Below are 22,302 nucleotides of genomic sequence, written 5' to 3' on the forward strand. Positions count from 1 at the left end.
AGGGGTTGCTAGAAATCAATAGCTGACTTTCGGTAGGCCCTAGGCCTGCCGAAAGTCAGCTATTGATTTCCAATCTGTTTTCTACTATAAGATTCATTGAATCTTATAATAGAAAGATAAGTTTGAGCATGGTTTGAGAATGTAACTATAATAAATTGCATGAAGGCGAGTTCTTTTGTAGCTTGATAAATTATGAAAGCGATTATGCTGTACTTGTATAATGTGAAGTCAAGCGTACACCATTCAGTAGGCTGAGGAACTTTGTGGATTCCGCGGCATAAATGCAATTCGACAGTTCGATAATTTTGAAAATTACTGATATAGAAGTAGGGCTTACAATGCCGAGATCCAAATATTAGACGGTTATTTTTTCCAGTATTCAAATGATATAAAAATACAGGTTTTTCGTTATTAATTAAATATATATTATTTATGATTATTTACATAAATGTTATAAATTCTCCACAATAAATCATTAATATTACTGAATTTGCAAAATACAAATTCAGCTTTGTTTGGTACGTATTATACATTTCGCAGTGGCAGACGTACGCTGTAAGTCAAACAATAAACGAAGCAAAAATTCAATTTTACAATTTTGTAGAATCTGAATAGTAAAATGATAATAATGAAGGCGCCCTTCATTATTATCATTAAAATATAAAAAACAGCAGGTACCGTTCCTCATGATCTGAGTCACAATTGTTTATCTCCTCTTATGACAAGAATGTTCCATTTATGAAAGATGAGTTGAGATATTGCGTGCAGAAAGTTTAATGACTTTTCTGTAAGGATGAATTTATTTTAAATTTCTGAAATAACTAGAGAACTGTATAAAACATTGAAACTATATTTCACAGAGACCTACAAATTGGCACCGGTTCTTCAGTATTTGCGAAGCAGGATACTAAATGATAGCGAATTATTTTCCCTACTCAGCAAACATACCGTAAGGAAAATTATACTTCGCTTAATAAAATGTCTTTCTCCTTCAAAAAATGATGATCAGAATTCAACCTTAAGAAACGAAAATAGAACAGCACATCAGCGTTTCCGCAAAATCTTTCCCAAATAAGAAATTGCCTGACTGTAATGAAATACAATCATTAAAAGAAAAACTTGAGTTAACAATTCATGAAAGACTGTTAACTGTTCCTTCCCAAAGTACAAAGCCTAGAAAATATGGTTAAAAAGGAAATATGATTTTTTGAAGATGCGGAAATAAGGGGGTTGGGTAGGGTAAAGCTGCAACTCGTTTCAGACTGTCTCAGTACATTACTATTATCCCGCATTGAATTTGATAATAGTTCAGCTGCTAATCAAACATGTACCAAAGTTAGATCTAATAACAATAACACTATTGAAAAATTGGGGAGGAAAAATATTTAAAACAGGAATTCAAGTAATTCGTATTTTATTTACTTTGTTGTACCTAATTGTTATCAAAATTTATTGAGAAAAATGTTTATTTTGTTTTAGTACTGGTATTAATACCATTTTCGCTGTTTCATAAAGTGTTCATACCGGTATTGTGATCCGTATATAGAACAAAGCAAATTACGTTGGCGCCATCTGTTAACAACAAGTTAAAACGTTTAAATAAAAATTATTTGATGACTTAAAAATGATATGCTCTTATACGGTATTTAATATGATATATTTTCTGTTGTTGTTGTTCTTTTTCCTTGCAAACAAATAAGCAGCACAAACCTTTTAGTATCTGTCACGTTTTTTTTTTTTAAGAATCTTTAAATAGTTTTATATCCTACTTAGATTTCCTTTAATGAATAATAATTTCAGTTAAATAATTACCTTCCTCTTCTTACAACTGGTGCCTGCTTCTTTTCGTCTATTCCTTCAAACAGTTTATGCAGTAGATCAGTGTTTGATACCCGAATAATTCGCGATCCCTCAGATCTAGTGCTCCCTGCACTGCCTTTCTTTTTTGATTCCTCTGGAGGTGTTATTGGACGGACCTCTTAAAACAGAGAAATTCACGCTAATGAGGACATATTAATATCAAATCATAAAGAATAAGAAAATTGATAGTTTTCGGAAAGTGTGGAACAATTCATGATTTTTACAGAAAAAAAAAAACATTCAGGTCCAGACAGCCCCATTGTTTTTGTACAGTACATAATTACAACTATAATATAAGTAAATAAAACCAAAGCTAATTGACAAAGTTACAACATTCAGAAATAAACTTCAAAAAACCTAACATTTTTATAGTTAACGATGTGCTTACCATTGGATAATGAATGAAGATCTTCATTTGTAGCATATTTAATTATGTTAAAATTTGGAAGACGAATTAAGATATCAAAAATAATAAGGAAAGGTTAAGTGAAAATTTTAAATTTTCCTTAATAATTTCAAAAAAAAAAAAAAACTTTGACATCTGCTTCTTATCTCGCAGTTTATTTTCTTGTCTGTCTGTTAGTCATTCCAACTTAGGCATTCTTATTACAGATATTAGTGCACCTGGGGAAGGAGTGTCCTAGGTTCGATTCCCGTCGACGACGTGAGGAGCTTAAGGATCTTTCTCAATCATAGCCAAGTTAGCTGGTCTTGGGCGTGGACAGCAGGGTTTTTCTCTCCAGTTTATCTCGGGATTTTCCTCCAGCAAACAAGCAAACCTCCCCCCCCCCCTGAATGCACATGGACTACAGTCATGAATATGTCCCAGTCAGATGCCGGTCCTGAGCCCGGATAAAATTGGTGAGTGGGGAAAGTAGAACACACGCAATTTAGAAACAAGAATACCTAGAGGCATAGGGGTAGTAACCGCCTTACTTCGTATTACGGTTGAGAAGTCCAACAAGGATACTTGGAAGGCCATAGGCGCTTAAGTGCCTGTTAAAAGTTTCCGATGATGATAATGATGATAAACACGTGACTCGTTATATGGTATGATATAATTTGCTGTGGAGGTGCCCATTGACTTCATTCCAAGGGCTGTACATTAATACTTATTCTTTATTTTATTTACATTATGTAAATTATATTGTCGTATTAAATGTTAATATTAATATGTTTGAATTATGAGCACTTAATACGTAGAGCAGACATGTTTTCTTGTGACACGAGGGTAAGTAAGCTGAAAACAATCATTTTCTTTTATTTAACAACAAACATGAAAAAAAAAAAAAAAACAGAAATTAATCAATATTGTGAAAGAGAATTTTTTATTTTATTTTTTTTTTACTACACAATAAAATTCGCACACATGAATTTTGCTTTTTGTTTACTGTTGAGATGATAGTCATAATATTAGCAACACTGCATGTTTTTAAGAATTACTAACTTTTGCAGCTTTCTACTTTAAAATAAAAGAATAACATGAAATGTTTTAATTATAACCAGCGTATGTAGAGTCAGTCAGACAAGCCATGTGTTTGAATAAACCATGTTCGGATGCAGTCTAACGTAAGGTACCATTTTCACGCCGGCCTTTTCAATGAAGTAATGCATTATTCGATTTCATAAGTAGATAGAGAGGTTTTTTTTGTGTTTTGTTTTTTCTCCTGAACTCGGAGAAATTTTCATATTTCGTCCCTCAAAACAGTAAACCGACCGGAAGAACACGCAATATGCAAACGTACGGCATTTCAGGAATAAAGATTAACCAACCTCTTGCGTCAAAATATGGTTTCGAACACCTGCGCGATGAAGTGTGGGTCTATGTATAACAGTACACTATACTGTGATTTTCATTGCGATATTTATATATAATGACACAGTAGTATACCTTATCAAAACTGGATAATTACATGATGAAAATCAATTTTGAAAATAGATCTCGAATCTTTTTTTCTGAAATGCACTTTCATAGAGTAAGGCTTCATTTCAAGCCAATAATTTCTTAACAGTTTTTTTTTTTTTTTTTTTTGCTAGACGGGAGAAGCAAGAATGCTTTTTATATTTCCAGTTATCTGTAGAAGAAAATGTATGGATGAGGTAATATAGGGCTATAAGCTCTGATCATGGCAGGAGGGTAGCAGCAATAGCCGAGCCTCAGTTAAAACTTCATTGGCTACAGTGAGGATTTTTAAGTAAAGCCTTTTCTAAAAATTAGAACGATCCTTAGACCACTCCATAGTGACCAAAAGATCGTCCAACTCAGCGTTGGCTCCACTCAGTGACAACCCCCCCCCCGCCACCGAGCAGAACCCCCTCATATTTTCCGGGGAAAAGCGTCCACCGACAAGGACACACACGGACCACGCTGGAACCCCCTTCCCTCGCAGGAGACTCAGATTGTTCCCCCAAAGCAAAAACCTTAAGAGAGCGAGACTCTCGAAACTCTGCGTCCCATTTTAGTCACCTCTTACGACATGCATGGGCTGCAGTGGGGTTATTCTTATCCTGGCCACCAGACGGGGTTCAATTAACTTTTTTTTTAATTTTTTGGCTAGATGGGTGAAGCAAAAATGCTTTTCATATTCCCCGTTATCTGTAGAAGAAAATATATGGATGGAGTGAATATAGAGCAAGTTCTGATCAAAGCAGGAGGGTAACAGCAATAGCCGAGCCTGAGTTAAAACTTCATTGGCTAGAACATTGCTATCAATTACCCTCCCTGGGTACCCATTTTAGTCGACTCCTACGACATGCATGGACTAGAGTGGGCTATTCTTATCCTGGACACCGCACGGGTGGTGGCCAGGATAAAAACCCAATCATATTCTACTGAATTATGCTCAGAAAATTTAGGTGATTACGTTATAATAAATATAAATATAAAGCTCTGATCATGGCAGAAGGGTAACAGCAATAGCTGAGCCTCAGTTAGAACTTCATTGGGTACAGTATTGCCATCTATTTCTATTTCCATCTCTGGGTACCCATTTTAGTCGCCTCGTACGACATGCATGAGCTACATTGGGGCTGATACGTAAGTAAAGCCGTCTGTAAAAATTAGAACGATCCCTAGACCACTCAATAGTGGCCAAAAGATCGTCCAACTCAGCGTTGGCTCCAATTAGTGACGTCACCCCCGACCCCCCACCCACCCACCACCAAGCAGAACCGCTCATATTTCAGTATTCCAGGGAGAAGCATCCACAGACAAAACCCCTCATGGGTTACGCCGGAGAATACCCTATCAAGAGACTCAAAATGCTCTCCCAGGGAAACCCTCCGAAATTCAAGCCCCCACTCCGGGAGCAGAATTCCGGAAGAAACCTGAGAGAGCAAAACTATGCATCCATTTAGTTGCCTCTTACGACACGCATGGAATTATGTTGTGGCTATTCTTATCCCGGCCACCACACCGGATAATTACGTTATTTTAACCATTAACATTACTGACAGGATGGTTGAAGCACTAGTGCTTATCTTATTCCCCTTGATCTGTAATGAGAGTTGTTTGGGAATGAGAGATTTGTGAGCAGTTAAGCTCGCCCTCTGAGGGCAGTTTTGTTAGTTATGATCAGTTGAGAGAAGCATAGCCTTCGGTCTTCTGTGTTTGTAGTAATCAGTCTCATTGTAATTGACAGCTTGTACGATTAGTGGGTTTGAATGTGAACTTGACTTCACGAAGAATTTTTCTGCAAGATTACGAAGAAAGGAGGAGATGTATGAAATGCCGGTTTCTCGGTGAATCTGTGAATTTCTGATGAACCACGGTGCATCCAGGATCATCTTAAGGCATTTGTTTTGGATTCTCTGCAATTTCGAAATGTTTAATCTTGAAGTGTGACTCCGTGCTGGTGAGGCGTAGGTTATGACTGCACGTATTACCATCCGGTATAGAAGCAATTTATTGTGTAGGTTCAATTTGCTCTTGCAGTTCATCAATGGGTAGAGCTGTGCTATTACTTTGGAAGAATTGGAGCCAATGAGATTGATGTGCTTGTTAAAAAGGAGTTTCTTATCCATTAATACCCCAAGATATTTGGTCTCTGATTGCCATGGGAACTTATGACCAGAGAGCAAATGTCTTCTTTAATGCAGACCTTTCTTCTTGAAAACAACATGGCTGAGCTTTTGAGGGGGTTCACTTGAATCCTTCAGTTGGTGAACCAGTTAACTAGCTCATTGATACTTCCTTGGAGTCTAATGATTGCTAGGCGAGGGGTCAGCGATCTAGCTAGAATAGCAGTGTCGTCGGCATAAAGGGCCGTAGTAGTTGTTCTTGAATTGAGAGGAATATCTGCCATGTAAGTTGTGAAAAGTATTAGGGCCAGAAGAGAACCTTGAAGTACTCCCGCCAGAATTTTGCGCCTTGATGACACAATTTCATTGAGTTTTACTTGCATGTATCTTTCATTAAGATATGAATATATGAGTTTCACTAGTTTAATAAGGATATTGTTTTTAATTAGTTTGAAGATAAGGCCTTGATGCCAGACCTTATCAAAGGCCTTGGCAACATCCAAAAATACAGCAGCAGTGTGAAGGTGCCAGTTAAAATCACGAGTGATATGTTCTGTTAGTCGGTGAATTTGCTGTACTGTGCTGTGAGCTTTGCGCAACCCAAATTACTCATTTGGGATTATTTTCTGTTGGTCCACTGCTGATTGTAGTCTTGATAGGATGACCTTTTCTATTACTTTGCCAAGACAGGAAAGAAGACTGATGGGCCTGTAGCTTTGGGGAAGTTGTGGGTTATTACCAGGCTTTTTCGGAAGTATAACGTCCGCGATTTTCCAATATGTGGGAAAGTACTGGAATCTTAAAATGGAATTGGTAATATTAACTAGATGAAGTATGGCTTTCCGTTGGAGTAGCTTTATTATTATATTGATAATGCCGTCAGGGCCAGATGCCTTTTTATTCTTCAGCTGGGAAATAATATTTATTAATTCTGTTGGAGATGTGGGGCTGAGGGTTTCTGAATCATCCTTAGGCTGTCTTAGTGCATTTCTAACTTTACGATGAACTCTGTAAATAAGATTGATATTTAAGTTTGCGTAAGATGGGCTGCATTGATTTTCCAAATTGTCAATTAGGGCTTCTACTTTTTCTTCATCTCAGTGTGCAATTCCAAGATTGGTCTTCAAAGGGGGAAGTGATTGTCTTTTGGAACGAAGAGATTTTACAAACTTCAACATGGAGTTATCTTCTGGGTTGAGTTCCATGAGTTTGGATTCCCATTTGGAATTCCTGTGCATCTGGACGACTTCTGGAACCTTTCTGTTCAAGGAGTTTAAGGTTGATTTGTCCTGCGGGACTCTGGTGTTGTGATATAGCTTTCTGGCCTTATTTTTGACCCTAATCAGGTCCATTATCTCTTCTGGGATCGAGTTGGGAGCATGGAAGAGTGGTTTGAGTGACTGATGCTATTGCTGTGTTAATTTGCCTAGTTAAATTGCTTACTGCTTGGTCTATTTCTTCTTCTTTTTTTTTACGAATGACAGGGGGTAGACCGATGTGGACTGGGAGAACTTTAGAGAGCTTGTCCCATGGTAAGAAAGAATGATGGGGAGAAAGCTGATCTTGAAGTCCAAACCTATGCAGGATGGGATTATGATCTGAGTTAAGCTCTTCTACTGTCTCCAGCTGGTATTGATATTTGATGTTTCTGAGGATAACTATGTCTAATACATCAGAACTTCCTGATGGGCTGTAGTGGGTGGGCTCAGTGGGTCCAGCTACTATTGATGAGTTGAGTAACGTGTAGTTAAATAAGGTACGGCCTTTGGAGTTGATTGACGAACTGAACCAAGCCGTATGTTTGGAGTTAAGGTGTCCTGCCATAATTATGGAATCCTTGGAGCCGAGAATGGAGTCTAAGTCTGCTGTCAATTGTGGAATACTGGAAGGATGGTATGCTGCGTAGATTTTGAGTTTGCCTGCATTATTAGTGTGCACCTCCAAACCTGTCACCTCAAGGTTTAGAGTTTGGGAGTTGGTTAGCGAGTTGTGGCTTAAATAATTTTTAATAAAAATAGCTGTGCCGCCTCCACTAGAGTTAAGTCTGTCTGTCTTATATAAAATATAACCTCTTAGTTTTGGGTTGTTTGATGGTCTGAGGTGGATTCACTGATCAAGATTATGTCTGGATTGTATCTTTTTGAATTCTTGCAGCTCGAGAATTTTGTTTATTAACCCATTAACATTCCATGCTATTATCATGAGGGAATTCGGTTTAAATTTTTTAAACATTATAGAGAGCTGTTAATATGGATTGGGTTTCTAGATAGAATCTCTTTCTGGAAGATGGTGAGGTGCTTGCTATGCTGAATTCATGCAGCATTGTTGCAAGTGACGAGGTTAAAGCTGATGTGAGATTTGAGCTTGTTCGCTCTTGCGATGGAGTCTGGGTTCTTACCGCTTCCGCATATGATTTGGACATGGATGAAGGTCGAGTGCCTTCCTGTGAAGCCGAATGTGAGGTATTATGATCTGAAGGGCGACCTGTTTCGTTGTTTGTGTCATTGCTTGGAGGAGCGTGGCTCGTTCTTGTTGATCCACGGTTTTTTGGGTAGAAAAGGCATCCCTTGTAATTAGAGGGATGTGCTCCTCTACAACTGGCACAACAGGCAGGTGTGGATCTGGGCTTGGTGCAGGAGTTAGTTTGGTGACCTTCACCGCATTTTAGGCATCTGTAAGCAGCTCTGCACAGATTTTGGGCATGCCCGAACCTCTGGCATCTGTGGCCCTGCCCTGCCGATGCCTTCTTCCTTAGAGGTTCAGTTGTGATTTTAAGCTTACAAATGTCAGTAACTTCATAGATTCTTTTTTGTGTTGGAGATTTCGACCAATGCCAGTTGCATTGGTGTTTTATCTGACCTCAACATTCTACTGACTTTGGTTGGAGTCAATTCTTGACTGATGAGGTCAGTTGTGATCTCATCAGTTGTGACATCCTCAGCCACTCCTCTTAGAACCACCTTTAAGTTCTTCTCGCATTCTAGTGCAAAGGTGTGGAAGGGCAATTTAGAGTTGTCCAGCATTTTCGTCATCATGCGGTAATCTGTGACGGTGGTAGGATGAATCTACACCCTCTTCAGTATTTCTTGCCCAGGAGAAATTGATATTTTGTTCTCCTAGGGATCTTGAGACTGAGGTCCATTTATCTTTATCTCGAAGGAAACTGGAGGGACCTTTTCTTTTCTATCTTGGGTGACCTGATTTTGGAGAGTTGTTACATCAGCTTCCATTCCGTCTTCCAATGTTCTGCGTCTTTTATTAGATTGTTCTTCCTGTGAACAATCGAACTGTCAGGGAGTCTTTGTAGGTGGAACAGGTGTAATGTCTTCTTTTAGATCTAAATTATCATCTTCAGTGTTATTTACTTGAGTGAAGAGATTCAAGCAACCAGGATAACCCGTTTCAAACTTTAGTATGAATTTGAGAATGTCAAGTGACATATCTTTGTTTAAAAGTTGTATGGCGTCCTTGATATCTTTTACATTCTCCATCCTTGTATATAATGGGGAAACCTTCGAAAGTCTTATTCCTGACGATCTAGGTGGGTAGTCTATTGACAAATCCTTTAGACTCACTCAAGAGTCTACCAGTTAAGAAATGAGTAATCACAAAAATAGACAAAATGAAGAACGCTTACCTCTATATTTATCATTCGAGAAACCAGAAACTATCACACTTATTCAACTACTATGCGAGCCTCCATCTTAAGTTCCGATTACGTTATCCATAAAGTCCTTAAAAGAACTGGCTTAAAGGGGCAAAGCAAGAATGCTTTTCATCTTCCCCGTTATCTGTATAGGAGAGTGTAGGGATAGGTGTTATCGAGCTATTAAAGCTCTGATCATGGTAGAAGGGTAGCAGCAATAGCCGAGCCTCAGTTAGGACTTCATTGGCTACAGCGTTGCCATTCATTACCCTCCAAAGGATTGAATGAATCAATCACCGCATTTCACCGATCATGATCCTTCCGATTACGTTATTTCACGGTCGATTGATCGTCCATTCCCCCGATTATGTTATGTAAAGCTTCATATAATAATAGAGTTATACTAAATGTGATCATGAAAGGTGTTGGAAAGAATATTTCAATGGTTATACATATATCTTAAAAAGTTCAAAGCGTTTTTACCGTATAGTATTAAATTTTTCAAATCAATGCAGAATATGTAAATTGGAATATATTATGGCAACAAAACATTTAAAAAAAAATCGAAACTGTTGAATGCAAAGAAAATTCATATTGAATTATCGTAAGGTTTAAAAGGGATATCGTGAGATTATGAAATGTAGCATTATTACATGTGATTACATTTTTTAATGACAGGTCGTTTTTCTGGGGCTTTTGACTTCTTCTATTCTGTGATAGAGTAGAGGAATTCAAAGCTCTTTCCCCCCCCCCCCCCCTTAGTTTCCAGGGCTGTACAAGATTTTATTTGATTGTGGAAAGCCATACTATGGCCAGACTGCTAAATCCATCCTTCTACGTTTGGAGGAACACCGTTGAGACATCTCATATAACAGGACTAGAGCTAGCGCTATCTCTAGCGACGTTCTCTTTTCAGCTAACTCAGACGAAGGCCGCCAACACATTGTAAACTGGACTCAAACTTCTAACATGCATGTGTGCTATGATGAACTCGAGAGAAAGATTGTCGAATCTAGGGAAATTTCTCTAGATTCCTCTCATATCAACAACAGCCTGAGTTTCAATCTCTTTGACGCACACGTTGCCTCTGTTCAGTACTGGCGCACTCGCGACAGCGCGTAGTATACGTTTGTTTGGAAGTCAAGCTCGCATTTTGTTTTCAAACACGCTACTTTTCTGTTTGTACTTTTCTGTTATTACAATTTTAAGTCTCTGTAATTCTTTATATACTTCTTTGATTGTGATACCTGAAGATGTTGATCAATTCAACGAAACTAGTGTACTAGTAGTATCTTTTCAAATATATCATGTCATCTTTTTATCCCTCGGTATCAGTAATTAAAGCTTTTTCATAATATTCCAACCGAGTAAAAATGAATTCTGAAAATATATTATATATATATATATAATTATTATATAAATTATGTATACAATGTATTTAATGTAAATTATGTATATAATAATTATTAATAATTATTTCCAAGAAATATAGAGGGCTGGATTATATTTTGTACTGCACTTTTTTCCCGCTTCCATTTTAGTCAGCCATTTCAGGTAGTTAGGTTAGCTTATTGTACCGCTTTTTAAAGTGTCTTAAAGGTATGAAAAGAGACGAATATCTGATTAAAAGTTATCTGAGCGATAAGAATGCTCTCGCTCTACATATTCCTTATCCTTATAAGGACTGGCTTCAAGGGGCGAAGCAAGAATGCTTTTCATCTTCCCCATTATCTGTAGAGGACACTGTATAGATAATAAGGTGTTATTGAGCATTTAAAGCTCTGATCATGGCAGGAGGGTAACAGCAATAGCCGAGCCTCAGTTAGAACTTCATTCGCTACAGCATTGCCATCCATTACCCTCCAAGGGTATTGAATTGAATGGAAACTTTTTTGATAATTTAATTAAAAGTTATCTCGGAGATAAAAAGGCGGAAGACTATGTACTTGATCTGCATGTTGGAAAAGTGATCCTGTTGGGATTTGTTAGGTTATATAAACATATATTATATATAAATATATATTATATATAATTATTATATATATTATGTATACAATGTATTTAATGTAAATTATGTATATAATAATTATTAATAATTATTTCCAATCAATATAGAGAGCTGAATTTTTTCTCGCTTCCATTTCAGACAGCCATTTAAGGTAGTTAGGTTAGTTATTGTACCGTTTTTTAAAGTGTCTTAAAGATATGGAAAGAGACGAATATTTAATAAAAAGTTATCTCGAGGATAAAAAGGCGGAAGACTACGCACTCGATCTGCATGTTGGAAAAGTGATCCTGTTGGGATTTGGTAGGTTAACTATGAGATGCACTTTTAGCCCGACAGCCTTGCCTCTATGCGTTGAACTATTCGATCGTCTTCTTTCGTCGTTACTATTAGCAGGCATGCGAGTGAGGGAGCAGAGAAATCTGCCCAATGTTACTCCACGTTGTTTGTCTTATGCCAGTTCATGGATTTTACCCGGTAAACTATATAAAGAGTTTGTGGGTGCGGTGGATGAGCTCGAAGGGTAAAATACCGCGGACATACTTATAGCCATTTCATATATATATATATATTTCTTCTTTTAAATTTAAATATTTCCATATTTAAATTTGCCATCGTCAATGCCTAAATAACTAAAATGTTTTACATGTTATTAATCACATTATATAGGAAAATGGTATTGAACTTGGAGATGTTAATTTCAGCTCACTATACAGTTTTTTCATGCCAAATTTATTACAACAGTTATTTAGTTTGGTCAGAGAACGTCGGCAAATTGGTATTGAATTTATTTAAAAGTATATGAGATATAATGGGCTTGCGCTAACCCTTTGTAAAGAGTCCCTTGTTCTTCTTGTTTACTTTTTTATTTTTTCAAAAAAGCAATTTTTTGAAACATTATATTAAGCTACAAACTCATACGGTAACCTAACAAAAAATAACTATTCGGCAGTGTTTGGAATTATTGTTTCAACTCCTCCATAACGAATTGCCGGCAAAGGTTGGTCGATTGGTAGAGCCTCTGCTCCTAATGGCTCAGTTAAGTAAGTTTGTGTACGGTTAGTAGTTGGAAGGGGTTCCAATCGTTCGATGCTGTTGGCACACTCTCCCTCGATGAGTCTTTGAACTCCCTGGAGGTGTCAAATAATAATAATAATACGCCCAAGTTTGAAATAAAATAAGCGCATGCGCTATCTTTACCTTCTTCCTTCTGGTAGCCAATCGTATGGATAACCAGTAGCCAATCAAATGTACGTTAAACTGGTCTGTATTAAAGCTCTAAATAGAAAGTATGCTTTTATTGAATTTTGGGACACCCTATATAAGATTTTATGTATTAGTCGTTTAAGCTAAAAACGGGAAGGATTCAAGTTCCATGGAAATGTTCATAAATCCATCCATCTGTTCATTGAGCATCCACAGATGCTGTATGGTCACTCCGATGCTCGGTAATGTGCCACACCAGGTCTCGCCATGTAGTTCTGTTGTTTTCTTTTCTGGAGATTTCAATTCTCTGAAGATCAATCACTCCACACACACACACACACACACACACACACACACACACACACACACACACACACACACACACACACACACACACACACACACACCATCCATCCATCCATCCATCTCATTGACGGCCTACCCTTTCCTCTTTCTGCAGGAAATTTAGCTTCTATTACTGTTCTGAGAAGCCCTCCTTCTCAGAACAGTAATCCTTTCAATGTGTCCAAAATATTTTAACTTATCAGTAGGCGATATCCTTATCCTCTTATTCCGTATGTATGTATGTATGTCATCATCATCATCATACGTATCAAGGATTTAGGCCTAGCATGGCCTGTTCCGGCCTTAGAAGTCATCGTTGAATCGTTTAAGAGGAAGTCCTAGTTTTCTTTTTCCTAATGGCTTGTACTTTAAGGCTTGTTTTGGTGATCTTTCTGTTTTCATTCTTTGAATGTGTTCCATCCATTTATGTTTATATTTTTTAATTTTTTTCTATTACTGGTTCTTGGTTTAATTCTTTCATAATATCTTCGTTTCTTTTGTGATCAAATAGGGTACTTTGCAGTTTTTCTCATAAACTTCATTTCTGCTGTTGTTAATCTTTGTTTGTCTTTTTGTTTTATTGTCCAGATTTCGCTTCCATACATTAAGACCGGTAAGGCTAATGTATGTATGTATGGCATTGAAATATTTTGGGGTGGACTTTTTTTTTGGTCAGAATTAAATGTACAACTAACCCTCAATAAAAAGCGAAGCGTAATTTTTTTTGGTCGTTTTGCGAGAAAGTCACGTTAGACAAACTTGACATCACTCTACGTTTATGCGAATCATAGGTGTAGAGTGAGTAGTGCATCGGCATTTTAAGTTGAAATTTGAATAGCCATTTCAGTTAACGCCCAATAATTACAGATGTATTCCCCAAAGTCTCATAATTTATCATTCAACTTAGTTACGAGGAAATTCGTATACGACGTTAGTGAGAACTTGTTACACATCTATTCTAATACTAGATGAATGAATAAATTTTGATTTTTTAAGCCGTATAATTTTTATACTGAGAGAATAAAACAGTCAAGATAATTTGCATTTAAACTGGGTTTTGTAAGTGTTTTTCAATAGCATCGCATCACGTCTTCTTAGCAAATATATAAATCCTTAAAAAAAATCACAATTTTCAAAAATTCTCGGTTTTATTGAAACTGATTTCTATAACAAGAAACAATAAAAAAATGCTATTGTCATGTGGTTCCATTTCTTCCAATTTAGGATAAATAAAAGATGAAAACTTGGTTTTAAAAATATGCAAAAAATAATTTTTTATTTTGATTTTTAACATTATCATAGTTTTCGACTTTTCAGCTTTTTTTTTTCCCTTGAGAATGAAATTACACAAATGAAACACAGTTCATTTTCTTTAGTGCAGTTACTTTTCTAATTAGGACTTTTTTTAAAAATTATCTATATAAAATACTTAAATGTGATATTTCATTTAGAATTTATTAAAATAATATAAAAATCTTTTTTCATTTTCTATAATAAATGATTTTATAATAATACACTTATATAATTTTTATATAGGTATGCTATTTTTTAATGTTTTTATCAATATATATATATATATATGCACCAGAGAGGGGAGGGTAATGGATATGCACCAGAGAGGGGAGGGTAATGGATAGCAATGCTGTAGCTAATAGCTAATGAAGCTCTAACTGAGGCTCGGCTATTGCTGTTACCCTCCTGCCATGATCAGAGCTGTAATAATAATAATCTTGTTAGAAATGTTGGATTCATTCAATCCAAAATACCCTTGGATGGCCATGCTGTTGCCAATGAAGTTCTAACTGAGGCTCGGCCATTGCTGTTACCCTCCTGCCATGATCAGAGCTTTAATAGCTCAATAACACCTTATCCCTACACTGTCCTCTACAGATAACGGGGAAGATGAAAAGCATGCTTGCTTCGCCCCTTTAAGCCAGTCCTTATAAGGACTATATATGCACCAGGTGTGCGATGAATACCCTTGGAGGGTAATGGATGGCAATGCTGTTGCCAATGAAGTTCTAACTGAGGCTCGGCTATTGCTGTTACCCTCTTGCCATGATCAGAGCTTTATAGCTCAATAACACCTTATCCCTACACTGTCCCCTACAGACAACGGGGAATATGAAATGAAAAGCATCGTTGCATTTCATTTCATATTCCCTTTAAACGAGTCCTTATAAGGATAAGGTGTTAATGTAAAAGATGCTTCATGTTTTGCATTGATAATTTATAAGTTAAGGCAAGTCAATTTCAGGTTACCAGTTTTTATGCACCGGTGTGAGATGAAGATTATATTTTTGATTTTGATATGTAAATCTCGAATGTGCCTTAAAGGAATTCATGCACTGAAACATAACTGGAATTTTTAAAATGTAATAATACGCTGAGATCTGTTTTAGTTTTATGCTAGTTTCTAAACTTATTACCAAGTGATCTAAAATATTAGCATATTGTAGGCTAATTTTATCATCAGCAATATTAACACATAATTGCTGTGAATATTTTTTTTTTTTTTTGATCAGGTTCATTTATTTTTTCCATTCCGTTTTTGAATTTGCGGACTTTTATTATTATTTAAGCGAAGTAGAAGAAAGGCATAGGATTAAAACGATGTTTAAAAATGCTAAATTTCGGAGAATTAAAGAAATTCATTTGAGCAATTATACAGAAAAAGACAATTTACTAAAAGATCTGCAAGATAAGATAAAAGGAATTATGTGGAGAGTTTGGCAGAAGAAGCAGAAAGGTCTGTAGCATCAGGACACATTGAAAAACTGTATGAGGTGAAAACGAAAATGTGCTCTGAAGAAAAGAAGCAAGTAAATGCTATAAGGAATAAAAACGGTTTGCTGCTAACTGAAGATTGTTAGAAGATGGCAAGAACACTTTCATGAGATTTTAAATGTAGAAAACAATATAACTGACTAAATTAAGAGGATATTAGATCCCACATTGTTTTAAAATCGAATAAGAAACTCAAAGATTGGAATCAGAGAGTTTCATGCCGAATATAGTATAAAAAACTATAAAAATACCGGCTAATACTAGCGTGAGCTGAATGGAAGTAGTCCTAGAACGTAGTACAATCTCGGGCAACTCGTTGCAAAGGTGGGGAAAGTTCTGATCACTATTCTTTGGTATTTACCATAATGTAAAAACACATTTCCTAGGAAATGTATGCTGTTATTACCTTTGCTGCGAGTTGCCCGCGTTTGTACTACGTTCTAGGACTACTTGCATTCAGCTCACGCTAGTATTCGCCGGTATTTTTATAGTTTTTTATACTATATTCGGCATGAAACTCTCTGATTCCAATCTTTGAGTTTCTTATTCGGTTTTAAAATAATGTGGGATCTAATATCCTCTTAATTTAATTAATGTTTATATCGCCGAAATGAAGCCTGTTGGCTCTTTATATTTAAATATAACTCACATAATTAGAAATTCCTTAATGGAAGAACCGCCTAATAAGCATGGGTTTAAGATATTAAGGATATTAAGGCATGAACAAGTTGGTTTCAGAACAGATATGAGTGCTGTGCATCCTATTTTTCCTTAGGGAACATCATTGAACAAAGCATAAAATTTGTACACGGAAAAATTATGGGTGGATATCGTTTGGAAAAAAAAAAACTCTTTACATGTTATTGGCAAAGTGCTAACGGAATGAAAGATCCGTAGGCCGAAAATATAATAACAGGAGATGAAATTTTTGCCTGAACTAACCGTAAGTCCCAGAAACCGTGTTTGGAGGTATGAGTAGCTACAAGCATTCCAATAAGTGTCACTATGAAACATAGAGAGCTAATGCTATGAATTTTCATGGAAGAGCTGAAGCCCACAAGTTTGTTGACAACAGCGAATACGTATTGTCTATTAGCATGGATCAATGTACTCAAATCCTAAACTATGAATCAATGCAAATCGTTTCAGCTGAGTATGGGAAAACATTTTTAGTTCTTCTCACATATAAAATGTTGTTTAACGTCCTGTACATTGAATATTCTGTTCTTTTTAAGATGTTACTATAACACTTTTTTCGTATAAAATTGTTTATAGTAAATGAAATTTTTCTGAATGAAGAAGAAATGTGTTAACATTGGATTTAAAAACGCGCAAAATATATTCGTTAGAAATACATTTTGCAGATTTTGAAATACGAGGGAAGATCTTTCCAAAAAATAGCCGTAGAATTTGTTCTATGACTTTGGGGATGGACTGGGAAGTGATGTTGAATATCTGCTGCATGCATTTTAACAGATTTAGAATAGAGTGGGGGAATTATTGATGCCAATTCTGAAGAACAGTACTATGAACTATGATTTGGTGATTAGAATTTAGAGTTGTAGAAGTTGGGGAGTCTGGTTTTCCAGATATATAACTTTTGTTGATTTGTGTAGCTTGTCAAATAAGGAGGAGGAGTGCAGTGTACTCTCATTAAAAAAAAAAAAAAACTGTGAGTTGGATTCGCAATCAAGTGCAGCAGGTATTGAAATCATTGCTTTAATTGCAGAGTTTGAAGATAAATATCCATCCACCATCACATGTGATGTGAGACTAGAGAGGAAGATGAAAACACAGTTGCAAGCTTACAAGCCTATATATGCAAACCACATCAAGAAGATGTGGTTTGCATATATGCTCATCTTCTTGATGTGGTGTAAGCAAGAAGACGTTGATCGAAGCCGAAATCCATACTCGCAGTCGATTAGTTCAGAAGTTTCAGGTATCAGACGTTGACTGCTAATTGTTTTCTACAGTACTTTAAAATGAACTGCAGTGAGAGAGTAAATGGTGGGTGGAGATTTCTTGAGAATGGATTGAATATCGGCTAGCATCCAAGCTGCAGGATAGATATCTGTGGAATAGGAGAGAACAAAAAGGTGACACAGAATAGGAATTAACTCTGGAGCACATAAACATTCAGAACAATCGGAGAAATATCTTCAGGACCAGAGAGATTTTTCGTATCCAAAGACAGGATTCTGTTGATTTCTTTAAGACGTCAAATGAAAGCGCTAAATGTTTCAGACATGCAACGTTTAATTCCTTTAGTAACTTTAATTAAAAGAATTACAGATTTAAATCTTTAAATGCAAAATTTAATTTTCAGTGATATGCTGCCATTTACCGAATTAAGCAAGAATTTGAGAAAAAATATGGCCAGAAAATTGGCATTTTCTGGATAACATCAGAGTAGATCCATCCTAATGGAAAAGAGTTGGACGCAGGGTTTAACAAACGTTATGGCCATTCCTTTTGACAAGAAAATAGAAAGCATGAATTCCATTTTAGAATGATGCAAGTTTCTTACTTTTGGCTTATTCAGAATCACTTTTGCATACGTCGATAGTTTGCTTGCAACTATTTCGTGCTTTGATATAAACAAAAATGGTGGATAAGATATTTTGATAAAAGCCTATTATTCTTTGCACAGCCTTGGCACACTTGTTGGAGAAACAAAGCTTAGGTGAGAGAAGAGAATTTAAAATGGAATGGGGGATAAATGTTTCCGTATCATGAAAATTGTTTCAGTGATAATTGCAAATGTTTACATCAGAAGACAGAAAGCAATAATTCAACCAAGGAAATGAAGTACGAATAAAAATATAATTCCAGATATATGGATAAGAGTGATTGTGTGAATGTTGCTCCATAGAAGAAAAAACACTATATTGTTATCTAGATTACTACAGGATGTCGAACAACATCTATAATTACTCAGAAAGGTCACTAATAAGGGAAGAGGTTTAAAATAATAAGGGCTAACTGGAATTCTGAGAAGCAAGTGAAGAATCTGTATACGATCATCTCTTTGATGAGCATTTCATCAAAAGTTGGAAAAAGTCAGTTGGAGTTTTGAGGAAAAACAATATATCTACCCTATATATATATCTACTCTATAATATAAAATGATAAACTTTTTTGTAACGTTTTTATGTCACGTTTTTTGAAACTCAGAGGGCTACCCTGAGTGTCGAGTCTTCAAAATTCGAGTCATCAGAATTCAAGGAAAACACGGGGGGATTGAGCGCTGTAGGCGCCAGGGGGGGGCATATCCCCCTAGTATGTATATATATATATAAGTAATAGAAATAGAAAAATCCTTAGCTCACCCACTGTACTAATGATGTACACTATAGATTTACAACCATTTATGGGTAGGAGTCACATAAAAAGGGGGGAATTGAGGCGAAGAAGCGAAACAGAATTTCTTTTACGAAAATTATGTGTGATTTTGCAAACTGAAATTTTAAACAAATCTCGCTGAGGTTAGAATTAAACACATGTATATCTGTGAGGTGAATCTAGAACGCTTTGAAACAATTGCATTTATCCACATACAGAAGCGTAGCTAGTGGGGGGGGGGGGGGGCGATCCGTCCCGGGCGGCACTAGGAACTTTTTTGAACTTTTGCAGTTAATTCTAAAATACAGTCTCGAGAACTCATTTCCAAATATTCTAATGCTACTGCGAATTTTCCTCACAACTGATGTAAGTGTTTCTAGTTGTGAGAGGAGTTTTTCTAATTAAAAAGTGATTAAGAATTACCTACATTACTATGAAATAGGCTTCGCCAATATCACCGACCATTTTGCTAACAGAAAAGCAAGAAAAATAACATTTTAGAAAGTTTTACTTCAAAAATAAACATAGTGTTTTAATTTATTTCCCTATACGTCGTTGTGACTTTTTTTGTATTGAGACGAGCGGCAAACTCAGGGATCGCTCTGGGTGGCAAAAGCTCTAGCTACGTCACTGTCCACATGTAATCAATCCACTTCTCTTTGTTTGACTTTTCATGATTGCTGTTTAAACTGAATTAAAATGGGAGGACATGGAATATATTGTAATTGATTCTTTACTAAGTCATTACGCATGGAGAAATTAACCTAACTCCTCTGCAGAGTATCATACGATACATTGGCAGTATCGCGTGATAGCAAAATTATTCTTACTGATTTGAAAAATAGATTAGATACTGTCCAGTGTTTAATCTGTGGAATAACTGTATTCTTACTGATTTGAAAAATTTCTAAAGAGTTATTGTTCGGTTGTAATCGCGACAAGAAGAAATGTTAGGTCGAATACTTATTTCTAAAAACATCAATCGTCTAACATGCTGAAAGAAAAATGGAAAAAAGCAAACTTTGGGGTCATTCAAACTTCCAGTAAGCATAGTAATGACATTACACCATATAATGAAATTTATCTACTACCTTACTGACTGAAGAATGCTTTTTACCTGCGTGTGCTGCCTCACTGATGAAATCTGGAGGTAGAAGTATAGTGACAGAGAGTTGGTTTTTGTGGTATGAAAAAATTTCATGATGTACGCACAGTTCAGACCATCGATGTACTTTCCTATATTGCATAAATTTTATGCAGCACTTTTTATATCCTAACAGAATAATGCTATACATCGCAAAGATCACTGAAGCATGTACTCTCTTTAAAATGTGTGGGATTTCAAGACTAACACATTAAGACCATAAAAGAAAAATAGAGAGAGAGAAGGGGAAGAGAAGAAGTATGAAAAAATGATCGTTTTCATGCATACGAATAAAAAACACAGGAATAAGAGTGTAAGCTACCACCACCGATAGTGGCTTACAGATTTTTTTTTCCTTCCGACTTTCCACTTATCGTACTTTATCTAAAGTGTTAGTAAAATTATGAGGCAACCTTTCTTGAAACTTAGAGAAGCACACTGCATATTACAATATTGATTCTGTAACATGAAATATGTTCATAAACACAAACCAAGTGACATAGGCTGTTAAGTAATGAATAAAGTGCTCTGCTGTGTCAACCATGCGATAAATATCACATAACTTGTCACCATTATCTGAGTATCCCTACCGGATCTAACTGACAAGCAGGAACAGTGTGCTGCACCTCGGAAGATCGTAGGCAAGATCTAATCTTATCGCTATACACTATACTATTTATAAGAGTGCACAGCATTTTAAAGGTGTCAGGCCAGGAATAGGAAATTCTCCATAGGGAAATCGACTGCTTTAACTAACAGTGGGAAAGTTTTTAGTACACTGTGTATTCAAAAAAGAGTTTTAATGCACAAATAACGTATTTTCCAAGGAAAGGTAAGAATGAAAATATAAAACGATGCCCAAGCATTCTCTGCATCAGAGATTTTGGAGATAATTAGAAATAGTAAAAAACCCACAAATATATATTTTGTCATTTAGTCAAGATTACTCGCGTCTGTTTTTTTAGGTGATTTTTTTTTAAAAAAAATCTTACTGTCTGTTAGTTACTTATTAGACATCTGAAGTAGAAAAAAAGTCTTGAACTCCAGAACAGGATTCATGATTAAAAATAAATAAATAATAAACAAATAAATATAAAATATTATTCTACTGATTATAATTTATGATACCTTAATAACTCCAACCTGGGTGCCCGAGTGATTAGCGTATCCGCTACGGATTTCAAACCCATCTACGGACATAGATGCTTATGATTGTCTTTAGGTGGGAGATGATTTTCATCGCCCGGTGTGATACCCCCCCCCCCGCTTATAGGAGGCCTGAAATGGCTAGGTCTCTAGAGCAGGGTTTCTGAACTATGTAAAAAATAAGTAAATATACGATATATATATATATATATAATCAATAAAAATGGAAAATAATCCGTAGCCCGCACGAATGTACTTTAAACTTAAACTTTTCGTATTTGTGAGCCAAATAAAATAAATATATAAAAAATCTGTTGCTTGGTGTTGACAACTAAAGGTTCAATCATATGAAACTGTTATTCAAACTATAATTGCTCTAGGAATAGCAATATAAATTCGCAGTAATGGGAATCCTGTATTTGATTTACCAAAGAAGTCATAAAGGCTTCTTTCCAACGATAAACATTAATATTATCATTAAAACCAAAATTATTAAGGTTATAAAGATTTCATGAAATAAAATGAAATTAAAAAAAAAACGGTAGCATACTCCAGAAATATTGATGGTTATGACGATGATAAAATAAAAACCATAAACAACCAAATCGTTCATAGTTTTGACATTAAAGTCAGACAGTACAGGCCGTGACTCCTAAGTACTATATAGAGCAGGGATGCACAGACTTGTTAAGGCCGACGGCCGCATAGTTGCATTGTTACTTATGGGAGGGCCGCCAAAAAAAATTGAAAGTTATCTACCATATATTGTTTATTTTATTTATACCTATCATAATTGTT

At 35.9% G+C, this 22,302-nt stretch overlaps 1 protein-coding gene across 1 annotated transcript in view; it reads right to left on the bottom strand.

The window, feature by feature from the left end:
* The window catches only part of LOC150107618 (uncharacterized), a 66,810-nt gene that overhangs the window by 10,277 nt on the left and 34,231 nt on the right, over window positions 1–22,302 (bottom strand). Inside the window, exon 3 of the mRNA XM_090392139.1 lies at window positions 1,813–1,978. Coding sequence (XP_090248265.1) covers window positions 1,813–1,978 — 166 coding nt within the window. The remainder of the gene's footprint in view (window positions 1–1,812; window positions 1,979–22,302) is intronic.

The sequence above is a fragment of the Typopeltis vanoorti genome, chromosome 4, assembly GCF_054136105.1.
Source record: "Typopeltis vanoorti isolate ZY-2024b chromosome 4, IOZ_Tvanoo_1.0, whole genome shotgun sequence".
NCBI classification, from domain to species: domain Eukaryota; kingdom Metazoa; phylum Arthropoda; class Arachnida; order Uropygi; family Thelyphonidae; genus Typopeltis; species Typopeltis vanoorti.